Consider the following 14266-nt stretch of genomic DNA (forward strand, 5'->3'; position numbering starts at 1 on the left):
CCGCTCAGTGCTGGAGGAAATTATTTAACGAAACACAGGAAGAAGCGCACCGGCAATGCACACACAGGGAGGGAATACAGAGCAAAGCGAGGTACGGACTGAGTTATTCTCGTATGACGCTGTTGGTTTTGCTCCTGTTAAGTTTTGTATTTGTATGTGTCAGCAAACGCATTGCACTGCTGTCAGTGTTGCGGTTGCCTCTTTATTTTTTTGATAGCGGTAGCATAGTAGTTTCATGTTTGAATGCATTTCAAATGTTCAGTTTACGTTGTTGCAATATGTTATTTTTGAAGGACAATGGTGTACATTTGAGTATTACCTGATTTTACAAATACTTTTTAAAATTATAATGAATTAAAGCATGCCGTGTAATTTTAACAGCAGTCGAATGTTAAGTCAGCCAACAGACAATCCCACATGCAGCACGTTATGAAGTCATCTGCAGAATTCGAAAGATAGCTGGTTAATGAAAACCCAGGGTTATTCCCAGTACTGTGGAAAAATCCAGGCAGACTATGGCTTGATCAAATCAACCCCTTAGCGTGTTATATTTTAAACTGCTTTCCAATCTTTAAAGAAACTACAGGTGGCTTATAAAACGATGTACTTGGCAAGCTATACCCCAAGTGGCGGTAGTTTAAAACGCAATAAAAATAGCACATAATAAACCTGCATAATGTTTTATGAGTGCAGCTTTTGTTTTGGTATTGGTGTGTGTATAATATTGCTGTTTGTTCTGCTACACTATTTCAGCGGAAACCAATTATGGGTAAACAGCATGCTGGAAATGAATATTGACGTTCCTGTAAAGCAATAATGGAAAACGTTTTATTAGAAGACGAGGATGACTGTCCGGAGCTGGTTGCTATTGTGCAGTCCGATCAAATACCAGTGACTATAATTACAGGATATTTAGGTATGTAACCTGTTATAAGACGTTTTTGACGTTTTTTTAAATGTTTTCGGCAGAGGGCAACATGTATTCACAACACAATAGTAATATGCAACAGCATAAACGTGTTATTTTTGTATCTTTTGGTCTTGAGGAAGGCTACAAAGCGTACCAAACATTGTACATAGATTTTAATTATGGAGTCAACCTAATCCCCTTTGGATAATTTAATGACCTTTTTTATTTAAATACATTTAACCAAAATAAATAAATAAAAAACAAAAACATAATCAAACAAGTATCCTTAAATATTCTTGCACCTGTTAAAAAAAAAAAAAAAAAAAAAAAAGTTAATTTTAGTTTTATGAACAGCGACTGTGTATAGTTAGTTCATTACACTATTAAGGCGACCGAAATCCTTGAACGAAACTGATCTGACATGTTGAAGTAAATTTCATATATTTTTATTTATTTAGACTGTATCATACTACATAAATACAGACTATGTTGTGATGTTTTCAAAGAATTTAATTTGGCACTTAATGAGTAAAACTAGCAAGAAACCCCCCTTTTTTATTTATTTATTTTTATTACTGTTTAATGAACGATTGCCTTTGCTCTTGCTTTAAAATAGGGTCCATGTAGTGGGAAAAGTTATTGTTTTTTGCGAGGGGGGGTAGCAGGGTTCTTACAGTAGATGAGTCAGAAACACGATTAATCCTACTGGATTAAATAAATGATCAGGACTAATCTAAATACCGATGTCATCATGATAAACAGTCGTTATTTCAACCCTACCACAGATTATAAAAGGCTTTGATAGTAAACAAAAAATACAGGTGTTTAACCTGGTTTGATTATTACAAAAAGTCCAGCCAGGTGGCACCAAAGTTACTAAAATACACAACAGTTATGCCCTAAATATTTCATTGGAACTACTGTTTAATAATATTATCAATGTGGTCTTGTTTTACATGTCAAATCTATCCCGAGTTATTGCAATTTTCAGCAAGACGTTCAGAAGTTACAAGCCTCACAAGCTTTCATAGAAACAATGATCCAAACAGTTTATTTCATGTAAAACTCCAAGCTTGGAACACTTTTAATATGTATTCTCCGTTTAATTTTGAAATTTACCAAAATGATATGTGATTGCTTTTCAGGTGCTGGAAAGACAACTCTTTTGAATTACATATTGACAGAGCAGCACAACAAGAGGATTGCAGTTATTCTGAATGAATTTGGGGAAGGTATGTTGTCCACTAAATGGGCATTTTAGCCTGCAATTAATTTGATTAAAAACTTACTGAATTTCAACTTAACTCTGTAGCATGTGTCTGTTGACTATTCACTGTTCTCGGGGATTAGATGGAAAATGCTACAAATCCAATCAAGCAGTGACGTGTAGCTGTGAGTTCATTATGACAGATCTCAGTGTAGCTGTGGTATGTGCAGAGCTCAAGCCACTCCTCTTGAAGTCCTGCAGAAACTTTGTAATTACATTCATTCATGTTTGTTGTGTCTGTTTTCCCCAAAGAGTTTAGTCCATGCTTGTTTCTGTGTGGCTTGTTTCAGGAAGTGCCCTGGAGAAATCATTAGCAATAAGCCAAGCAGGAGAACTTTATGAAGAGTGGCTGGAGCTCAGAAATGGCTGTCTTTGCTGTTCTGTAAAGTAAGTATATTGTTGAAGGTGATGATGATAAAGAGGAGGAGAGGTTTTGCACCACTAATAGAATGTGCAAAGGACTGGAGTTCATTTTGCTCACTTGCCTCCCATCCTGTACCGGTAATGTTTATTTCCGAAGAATTAGCATTGGTGTTGTAATTCCACCTATTTCCAGGGGGTGTATAAACAACATTGTTTTTTACTGAAAGTTTGGTCTAAAACCAGTGCATTCCCTAAACAGCTGAAGTTTGTTGTCTTTTGATAGAAAATAATCCAACTACTGTACACTCTTACTGTATCGCTGACCACTGTAGAGTGGCTATACTAGCTTGTTGCTTATGCTTGCACGGTTCTGTGTGTCTGTTTTTATTTTCAAAAGGAAGAACATCCGTCTCGCAGAATATTTAGAGGTCCAGAACTATGTTGAATTGCAAATTTGTGTGTGTGTGTCAGATTTACAAAAGAATAAAAATAACACTCAGGGGTAGCCATCTGTTAGTGTTATTAAGTCATATTAATCATACGGAAACATTTGTTCAGTGAATAAAGTTAGAATTTTGTGTTGGACTCTAGGGACAATGGACTGAAAGCAATTGAGAACCTTATGCAGAAGAAGGGTAAATTTGACTATATTCTATTGGAAACCACTGGGCTAGCAGACCCAGGTAAGAAGGGTTATTCTTTTCAAAACTGGTACGTTTGTGCAAGTACAATCTCTTTTGTTCTGTCTGTTTTAGTTTTTTGTACACACAAATTGTTTTTTTTTTTGTTTAAACACAATAGGCAGCGGATGTAATCTATGATTTTAATTGAATTTATCTGAGCGATTAAATATGGGTCACCAAACTCGGTTGAACAAGGGTGTGTGCTCAGTGCCTCAGAATTTGATCGAATTAAAGCTGAAAACATCAGCAATCCAAAGTGACATTATTTAATTGAAAGAAATAAATGACATTTCACCCTCCATGTTCGTGATGTGGAGTTGATTAATGTTTTTGGAGCCGGGAGTCCAATACATCTGATATGTGCATGTACAGTAACTTGTGCCCCACATGGTGAGACTATGTCATTTAAGTTGCAGAAATGCTCATTTTGCTGTAGCACTTTGTGCAGGCTGCCAGCCCTGTAAGTCTACAGCGCAACTAATGCAAAAACTGAAGCCTAACCCTTCTTCAACAAATACTTCAAAATTGAGCTGTTTGATCCAACCTCAATTTCAGCTCACAGGACAAATTTGGACCTGTGAAATGTATGGCTAATAACTGGGGTAATGCTTCACACTTACATTTTTACATAGATCTAGAAAGCCTCCAGTCCATTTCAGATTAAACTGAGGAAATGTATTTGCAAGTTGAGTATATGATTTTTATAGAGGTGTTTATCTGTGTCTCAAACTTGCATACTTCGATTTGTACTCGAGATATAGGTCATGGTGATCGACTTTTTCATGTTACTGATAGCTCTGTCTTTGTATTTTAACTGTAGACGAGAATTAATTTCACTAACATACTTTGACAAGTGTAGTTTACATATTTTTGATAATACTAATTTTATGCTTTACTGCAATTTATAATCATTAGTCACACAGAATGCTGTTTATAGTGCAGTAAATGGTGCATAAACGTGCGCTTTTAAATACAATTGAAGTTTATTCCTATAGGTCAGATATTTCTAATTTAAAGGACTGACAATCCTAAATTCAAAACTACGTAATTGTCATGGTATAGTAATTGTTTTTTTGTGTAGAAAAAAAAATGGATTTAGCCCGTACTGCAAGGGACATCCTATTTCATCCAAATCGGAAAACTATTAAGCTTTTCTAAAAATCAATAGAAATCAGGACCTGGTTTGATTACAAAGCTGCTGCAGTATCCTGGATGAGTAAGCAGTGTAAATAAGTGGCAGGTGTTTGAGCACTGACATGAGTGGCAGTCCAGGGCAGCCTCGCCTCGTCAGTTTGGGAAGACGGCTCTGGACAGTAGCAGAATGAGTTTAGTTATCCTTCCTTTTCCCTTGAGTTTCATGCACTGAGACAGACCTATCATTAACAGCTCCACTGAGAGCGAGAACAGTTAAAATAAATAAATAAATAAATAAAAAAAATAAAAAATACTTTTTTTTTTTTTTTTTTTTGCCAAAAATCAATTGCAGTGTTATATGTTAAATCAGTTTTGTGTCAAAATAAAATGTTATTTTCACATCAAATATTTACATTGCCTTTGCTCATCAGACTGTTTCCTTCAGGCACTGTCATCAATTTTAAAAGTATAAAACTAAAGAAGAAATCGGTTGAGGATTCCATTTTAACTGGAACAATTTTTAAAGAAAAAATGGAAAACAACAATAACTAATACTGTGTGCATTTATTTCTAACACTGCATAACATCAATGGTTGAGTTTCAGTTCCGTTAAAAAAACAAGCATTTGACACTGTTCGTTATCTTAATTTACAGACATTAAAGAGTAACAGGGTTCTGAAAAAGTGTCACATGTCCCCACGTGTTGCTACAACTGTTTAAATAACATACCAGTCATTTTTTCTTTTCATTGTTAACATCCTGTCAACTTTTTACACTTAACTTTTTAAAGCCTGTTTCAAAGCTATTTTAACAAATACACAAACGTGAACTCAAATCCTGATTTTAAAAAACAAAGTTAGCTGTACTACTCAGGAATAATGGGGAAAACATTTGTATTCATTAGCAACAAATACTAGTGCTGCATCACATAAAACAACTTATTTAAAACAAACACATGCTCTCGTACCTGACCTGCTGTGCGAGTCTAGAATAAGGCCCTGTCCACAGTAGCCCTTAAACCAGCTTAAAAGTATAAATACATTTAACGTCAACACTATGCAGCATTTAATACCAGACTCGAGTCCGGTTCTGAATTAGATCGCATCAGGTAGTGTGGTTTATCAGAAGTGTGGATGCTTGAATACCAAACTATATTTTTTTGTGTGTCCTCCAATATCCCAAAATGCTTTGATATGTTTGGCTAAATGCTCAGAACAGTGACCTGAAGGACTTGCTATCAGTGTACACTCCACACTAGGAGTTCATTTTTATGCTTAAACAAAAACTGTCTGGACATCTCTGTTGAACTAGTGGGGGAAATATAAAAGCACAACGTTAAATTAGGCGACTGCAAAAATGAAATGCGGGTGATAAGTAGGACCCGGGATGAACAATTCACATAATTTGTCAGCTCTGTTTGAAATAAAGTTAAGGGGACCACAATTAGGCTCAGGCAAGATATGAAGGTAAAAGCAAAGATTGTTTTATAATTAACGTCGTTTTCTGAGTTTAATTATGAAACGGAATCAGGTCAATTTGTTTTAAGGGGTGTCACCTGATTAAAAATAAAATCAGAAAACTTCAAGCGCTACTTGTGTGTGTGTTCACATTTACTTTTTCTAAAATATTATTATTATTATTATTATTATTATTATTATTATTATTATTAACACTTATTTCTTAGCCGACACATTGTGAAGTGTCACATTACAGAATATCACATTACAGATACAAGCAGTTGCAAAGTACAGCAAAATCAGTAGCAAAAGATCAAATTCAAATAAGAGCAAAAAATAGAGAATACAATAAATAATTACATAACTTATATAAAAAAAATATTTGCTTATACGAATATTTACTTATACATATGATGATTGATAGCCTATAGACATATTTTGGGGGATGAGATCCGGGTGTCCACCCTGCTTTCCCTCAATCTTCTATTTCCTATTTAAGTCTGAATCTCACAAAGCCTGCTGTCTAGTGTTTTCAGTTTGTTTTCTCATCAAGTGTTTTCGCTTCCTAGCAATCGCTCAGGCTCCATCAAACGTGCTTAAACGTTCTCTCTTCACTAATGTTTAAACTTCATCTTTTCGTCCGACTTTGTCTTTTCCTCCGCCTGCAAACAACTACAAGCAGACACCCCTCCTCGACTTTTCTTAAAAAATTGGTACATCAACAGGATTCTGAAAGCTATTTTCGTAAGGGTAGTTTCTCTTCTGTAGCAGTTCAGTGTTAAAACAGCAGTAGTGTCCTTCCTGTCCTGGTCATTTGATAACAGTATCACACAATTCTGTTACTCTCGTCTCCTTGCAGAAGCCATTGCAGCCTCTGTTCTCTCAACGCCTGCCTCTGCAATAGATTTGTCAATCATCTTGCTTGCGTCTGTTCCCCATGTGAGTTCCTGATTTAGCAATTCACTGCTATTTACGTTCAGCAGCTGACCCAAAGAAAAAAAATCGTAATGGGTAAGGACATTAATTTGATTTCAATTCCCAGTTCAATGCGGGAACCCCAGCTTTGTTCTTGTTCTAATTCCGTGCTTTGCAACGCATTACGTGACACCTACTTGCATAACATCACTTTCAAAATAAACCATTTCTTTTAAAAAAAAAAAAAAAAAAAAAAAAAAAAAAAAAAAAAAGGTAAACTCCAACAACGCTGCTGCGCTGAAACTTTCCACTGGTTACCATGGCAATGCCCTTATCGAGAGTCTACTGGGAGTGTTAATTTGCAGTGGTAACCAGGCAGTTTCATGAGGCCCAGTGAGCTCTGTGCTGCAATCTTCCAGCTTCCTGCCACTGTGTTTTCACAACTGGAGATAGTAAGTTCAACTCTCTGAATTTGTGACATTTAAATCAACTGCAGGTGGGTCTCGTGGACCTGTGTTAACTTACTTATATACATGCTTAACTGTATATAAGTAAGCCATGCCTCACTTGCCTGTACTGATGAGCTGCCTGTGATTTTCAACAGCCCCATCTATCAGGCATCACTCTGTCTCCTAACATCAGAAAATAAATAATTGAAGGTAAAGATATCAGTGTTACACTCAAGTCACGCGACATTAACTTCCACACCGCCTTCAACAGCTAGAACAATACTTTATTCTACATCGCGGAGCTCTCCGTTAGATATGGGAGCACTATGTTCTACGAGTACCATAAGGCATATTCCGCTAAAGCCGGCACCATCTTATCAGCATATAACCATTTTGTCGAACGGTCTTACCCTGATTTTTAGACCTCTTTTAACCATGTTTTCAGCGATTTGTGAGCCAACGCCTGCAGACTCTGCGTATCCTCAGCCCAATCTACTTTTCTGCAGTCCAAGTACAATCCACCGTCATTCTCTTTCTGCACAGATTCATTGCTATATTATAGAAGCTCGCCAGATTTCAGATGTTGGCATGATACAGCATCAGAACGTTTCACATGGACTATTGATCACAATAATCAAATCTATTCTACCCAGCAGCATTTTCTAAAGCCAATGGTTTTAATCTAATCGTAATGTCCAGATGGCAGTGTAATACCACCAGTTCTATATTTTTTAGCTCGTCCTTTCACTGTGAAAGTCATGTATTTTCAAATCGGGTTAATATTTCATTTGATGTGAGCTGCCAGTCAGGTACGGAAACCATGTCCTTCAATTTATCAGCAATGGACAACACACTCATAGACCGCTCCTGATCAAATCAATAGGTTTTGCAGCAGCCTCACAACAATGCATTCTACATCTCCCGAAAGCAGTCTCATCTTTGGCTCCATCTAAATCACCTTATTTGAAGACCAACATTGACGTCCTATCAAAATTCTGGTTGGCAGACAGTTGTGCTATAATGCAAAGCAGGCACTTCATGCGTCTTTAAATTTGCTCATATCTCGCAATGAGATTTCTTTTCACTCACTTCAGCAGATCTCTGCTCTCTACAGCAGGCCACTGCACTGTTGCAGATCACTGCTTCAGCAGATCTCTGCGCTCGGCGACGCAAGAAAGGATATTAAAATGTGGGCTACTTTAATCGTCACTGGAATTGCCTGATTTCTGCTCCTCATGAATCTCTTTACTGATGCTTCATTCATAGGATTCAGGGGTTACCTAGGGACTGAATGGTTCTCTAGCGAATGGCCCCCTGAAATTCAGAATCTTTCCCACCTCAAAGCTTCAGCTTTTCTGGAACTATATCCCATCGTCGCAGCTGCTCGCATCTGGGTGCACCGATGGTCAAGAAAATCGACCACGTTCTTAAGAGATAATAAATCTACAACCAATATCATCAGTAAAGGAAGATATTCCTCTCCTTATAACGCAGTTACTATGTCGCTTCATTTGGATTTCAGTGTCTTTTCATTTCTTCATTCAAGCCTGTTACACTCCTGGTTCAAATAGTGCAGCTGATGTTCTTTCTCATATACAGATTGCCAGATTTCAGCAGTTGGTTCCCAGAATCTCCAGCAATGGATAATTGCAAAGCATATGACATGGTTTATTTAGATTTCCAGAAAGCTTTTGACAAAGTCCCGCACAAAAGATTAATTCTCAAACTGAACGCAGTTGGCATTCAAGGAAACACATGTACATGGATTAGGGAGTGGTTAACATGTTAACATTAAAAACCTCAGAATGGAGTGTGGTAACCAGCGGTGTACCACAGGGATCAGTATTAGGTCCTCTGCTATTCCTAATCTACATTAATGATTTAGATTCTGGTATAGTAAGCAAACTTGTTAAATTTGCAGACGACACAAAAGTAGGAGGAGTGGCAAACACTGTTGCAGCAGCAAAGGTCATTCAAAATGATCTAGACAAGATTCAGAACTGGGCAGACACATGGCAAATGACATTTAATAGAGAAAAGTGTAAGGTACTGCACGCAGGAAATAAAAATGTGCATTATAAATATCATATGGGAGATACTGAAATTGGAGAAGGAATCTATGAAAAAGACCTAGCAGTTTTTGTTGACTCAGAAATGTCTTCATCTAGACAATGTGGGGAAGCTATAAAAAAGGCTAACAAGATGCTCGGATACATTGTGAAAAGTGTTGAATTTAAATCAAGGGAAGTAATGTTAAAACTGTACAATGCGTTAGGAAGACCTCATCTTGAATACTGTGTACAGTTCTGGTCACCTCGCTATAAAAAAGATATTGCTGCTCTAGAAAGAGTGCAAAGAAGAGCGACCAGAATTATTCCAGGCTTAAAAGGCATGTCATATGCAGACAGGCTAAAAGAATTGAATCTGTTCAGTCTTGAACAAAGAAGACTACGTGGCGACCTAATTCAAGCATTCAAAATTCTAAAAGGTATTGACAGTGTCGACCCAAGGGACTTTTTCAGCCTGAAAAAAGAAACAAGGACCAGGGGTAACAAATGGAGATTAGACAAAGGGGCATTCAGAACAGAAAATAGGAGACACTTTTTTACACAGAGAATTGTGAGGGTCTGGAATCAACTCCCCAGTAATGTTGTTGAAGCTGACACCCTGGAAGCTGCTTGATGAGATTTTGGGATCAATAAGCTACTAACAACCAAACGAGCAAGATGGGCCGAATGGCCTCCTCCTGGTTTGTAAACTTTCTTATGTTCTTATGTTCTTATTTTAGCAATATGCCTGATGCCCCTTGGCATATCTAAAAGCTCCCCTCCTACTTCTCCATCTCAACTTCCTATATCTTCGGATATTCTACAGTCGCTCATATTAGTCTTGCGAAAAGCCTGTTTCAGCCCCTTTGATGGTTTCCTCATGGAAGTCATGTGCTTAACTGCTTTCTTTGGATTCTTCAGATACTCAGAATATGCAGTCCCATTCCTTTCCAGCTTCCCTTCTCTCAGCGTCAATTCCAACGGCATCTCCTTAGTTCCAGATTTTCATTTCGTAATGGTGCTCTGCATCTCCAAGACAGATCATCTTCGTCAGGGTCAATTTATACAGCTGCTGAAGATTTATTCTCCATTATGACCTTACACCTCCATGTCCAGAAACATCTACAGCAAGAAGCCTTTCCTCATGACAGATCCGCTGTTCACCAGCTCCTCTCGTGCACTAGTTACAAGACACTGGTTCTCAACTCACCTTGCCTCCCTCCTCTCCAAAGCAGGCCTTCCTCCTCAGTTCTACACTCCTCACTCCTTTAGAATTGGAGCAGCCATCTCAGCAGCAAAAGCCAACATCAGTCAGCATCTAATTTAAGAGCCTAGGGCGCTGGTCCTCCTCAGCAGTAGAATTGTACATACGCACATCTGCTTCTGATATAGCTGCAGCTCACCGAAAAATTGTTAGCATGTCCGGAGTGGGGGGGGGCAACCTGATCCGCCAGATCCACCAGAGGTTTTCTCCCAAAATGGGGGGGGGGGGGGGGGTGGTCCTCTCTACGCATAATTTCACTCTACCCATTCTTTTGTCCAAAAAGAAAAAATGAATCCACCTTGTTTGTCTAGTATGTCTTTTTTCCTCCTTTAATAAATGTTACGCACGGTCACATGAAACTATTTTGTCACACAGGTGTGGGGTTATGCAGGGAGCCGGGATTCCAACCAAGCTGATGCAAGTAGTAGAATTATTGGGTGCCATATAGCCGAGTTGTGAGGTTTACAGATGCTGTCTGAGCAGGTGTTTTATTTCTTTTTTAGCAATATGGACCTCTGTTAATATGGGGCATAACACATTTAAAATAAAATACAGTGCATGGTGGGATACTATCATATTCATTTCTAGTGTTCATTGTGCTGCAAGGCACTGTAGCCAAACTATTTTAATATTGTGTGTACACATGAAGCCAGACTAAACGTGAAACGGTACTTTAGTGTGAACATTTGGAGCTGGATTAATTCAAACGTTTTTGAGTATGGTTCTCGAGATTGGTTATGTAGTGTGCACAGGGCCTAACGCTTCCTCTCGACACTGACCCTCTCTCTCTCTCTGTCAATCTCTCTCCTGCAGGAGCTGTGGCCTCTATGTTTTGGGTTGATGCTGAACTGGGAAGTGATATTTACCTTGATGGTAGGATAAACCCACAAATCCAATATTTATTTGAGGTTTGAATGTTAAACCGGGAACAGTATTAAGTGACTAAACAAAACCACAAGTGAAGACCCTTCTACGGCATATCATAAAGGAGAAAAATTATATTCAGATAGAAGGTTAAAGGTCAAAATGGCAAGATTATTCGTGGGCCACATTTAACAAGTTTTTGCTCATGGAGGTCATTGTCACACAGGTAAACATACTCTAGCAGAATTGAGGAAAACCTTTAACTTCAGATCAAGAACACTTGGGCAATCCTCTGTTTTGGACACAATTCTCAATAGCAGTAGTATGATGATTATGGACACTTTTTTGTACTGTTAGAGTTATGTAATTTAGTCCCCTTTTGCATTTGAATTAAATCTTTTAAAGAGGAAACGGGTCATAACATGCATCAAAATAGGCACTTTTTTTAATTGTTGGCTGTGAGCACCCAAGACGGCGAGCCACAGTACGCTCCCCTAGTCCATCCTCCAACATGCCGATCGCATGAAGGCACTGCTGTCTTGACACATGGCATATTGTTTTTTTTTTTTCTGTGATTCTTTATTGCTTTTATTCAAGCTTGCAATTCAACAGCTGAAATCACTCCATATTCAGTATCCAATCAACTGTCTCGCTAATTAACTGATTAAGTGCATATGCTTCAATCCTAGTGACTCAAGCGTGTCATGGTCAAGGATGAATGATCGAGTGATTAAAAAGAAACCAAAAACATTTTGTCAATGTCCATCATTTATATACCTTAGTTTTTTTTTATAATAGTGATAAGTTTATTTTGATGCTCGTTGTGTGTGTGTGTGTGTCTGTATATATATATAAACACAAGTGGCTTTCAAGTTAAGGGGAATGAAAGCAATGAATAGAGAACTTTTTGAAAGTCAAACTACAGTTGCACTGCACTGATGAGCCCCAAACAGGGTGAAACATGTGCTTTGACTTTTAAAACGCTATGAATGTGGAAGCCTTTAGGTGACTTTCACGCGATTTGATTGGCTCTTGTAATGCTGAAATTTGCATATTTCCCGAATACCCAGTGCCCACTCTCTCTCTATGTATTGTATTACTTCGAATTAACGCCACCCTCAAATTAATGTTTCAATCAGATAATCCGCTTTTTAATAGACACTGCCCTCAAATAAACGCCTCTCTCAATAAAGAAACTTAAAGGTTTGTTTTTTTTTTTACCCCAGTTCAAAAAATAAAGAAACTCGCAACTCTGGCTATGTACATTGGATGCCCCTGAAGAGACTGCAGCCTCAATCCACCATGTAATACAAACTAATGGACACACTTTAGTAAGCACTTCGTATTTTATGATACTGTCCCGACAGACAGCCCAAGATAGCCCTACTTGTTTTGTTTTTTCCCCAGCAGAGTTCAGTGCCAGCACAGCAGGGGATAAAACAAGGGCTGTCTGTTTACCTCGCCCTCAGCTTGCACGGTGAAAACTTAAACTCGAAGGAACTTTGAGCTTTGCTGGTCACTCTAAGCGCTATCCGAAAGCTGGCCGAAAATATCTTTTAGGGGGTTTAGTTGTGTTGTTTTTTATTCATTTGGAATTTTACTCAGTCCTGTACAATTTATATATTAAAAAAAAAAAAAAAAAAAAAAAAAAAAAAAGTGCTTACTATCTATGAGAATATTTAGTTTTGGTTTCTCTTACAGAGAAATTATAAACAAGCAGGTAAATTACAGTGAGAAAAAAAAAACTGAGTAGGATATATTTTATTTAACAGAAATCAATCTGATATTCATAGGTAATATTTTTCGTTAAGGAAAAATATCTGCATCACACTCAAACTACCGTTCTTTCTCTCCTTTTCTTGTCCCACCCCATATCAACCAACACACTCCTAATTCGCTGGTACAGTACTCTCTTGACCTCCCAACTCCCACCTAGTAGGCTGTCGTTAACTGTCAGTAAATGTACTACATTCAAGCCCCAAACACACATACAAGTATAGTGCTGCAGGTCAGAGGCTATCACTCGCGCTGCTTCTAAAATGACGTGTAATAAAATATTGCAGCGTTTGTAAAGCACAGTATTCTTAATAAAGGCCGCCCTTGTTTTAAGGGCTGCAGTCGGGGACCGTTACAAACTTGGGCTGATTCAGAGGACAAGCAGATGAGAAAAAAGTAGCGTATCTATATCACACTGTATTGTGATTTCAATGTGTATTTTGTGACAACTGATAATAATAATAATATAATATGATGTGTGGAGTGACTTTCATTTATTGTTTCAGCACTCGACAGGAGTATACAATACATTCTTTCACAATGACTTTGATTTTATTACAAAGCCCAGACTAAATTGTCGGCTATATTATATTGATTTCAGTATGCCACATAAACTGCGGGAATGGCGGTTGAAGAAGCAAGTGCTTCTAACTTAATCATTTTTTATGATTCTGCAGCTGAAACACCGTATGGGTATTTAATTAAAATATTTAGTAACACTTAAGAATGGACATGCATGAGATATTCACATATGCAGAGATATTTAAATTTGAATTGCAAAAGCTGTTCAAAAAGCAGCTATGGCTGTGCTAGTGTTAACGTTTCAGAGATATTAAATGCTTTAGTTTATTGATTTTTTTTTTTTTTTTTTTTTTTTCAGGCATTGTAACAGTTATAGATGCAAAATATGGCATGCAGGTAAATATTTTTTATTCTATTTTTGGCACAGTTTAATATAGATAATGCTTGGAGTATGTATTGCATACATGTGTGTGTAATTCAACAACACTATGAAAAGGCATAATTATTATGCATGTCCTGTCTGTTTATGTTGGTCGTGTTTTTGAGGATAGGGTTTGAAGTCCAGATACTTTTAAAATTGAAAATGACTGTTTATTGTCCTTGTTGTTGTTTCA

General features: G+C 37.5%; 1 protein-coding gene across 4 annotated transcripts in view; it reads left to right on the plus strand.

Annotated features, from left to right (window-relative positions):
- LOC121303119 (COBW domain-containing protein 1-like) overlaps positions 1-14266 on the plus strand; it is a 30815-nt gene continuing 16549 nt past the window's right edge. For 2 of the 4 annotated variants that reach the window (XM_041233587.1, XM_041233606.1), the window contains exons 1-7: positions 1-91; positions 754-916; positions 2056-2142; positions 2468-2564; positions 3132-3223; positions 11304-11363; positions 14011-14048. In XM_041233587.1, the coding sequence (XP_041089521.1) occupies positions 817-916; positions 2056-2142; positions 2468-2564; positions 3132-3223; positions 11304-11363; positions 14011-14048 (474 nt within the window). In that variant the 5' untranslated portion in view covers positions 1-91; positions 754-816. Of the gene's footprint in view, positions 92-130; positions 153-753; positions 917-2055; positions 2143-2467; positions 2565-3131; positions 3224-11303; positions 11364-14010; positions 14049-14266 lie in introns of those variants that run through there. The other 2 variants (XM_041233597.1, XM_041233615.1) reach the window with 2 other exon arrangements.

This window comes from Polyodon spathula, chromosome 2, assembly GCF_017654505.1.
Source record: "Polyodon spathula isolate WHYD16114869_AA chromosome 2, ASM1765450v1, whole genome shotgun sequence".
In the NCBI taxonomy this organism is placed as follows: Eukaryota; Metazoa; Chordata; class Actinopteri; order Acipenseriformes; family Polyodontidae; genus Polyodon; species Polyodon spathula.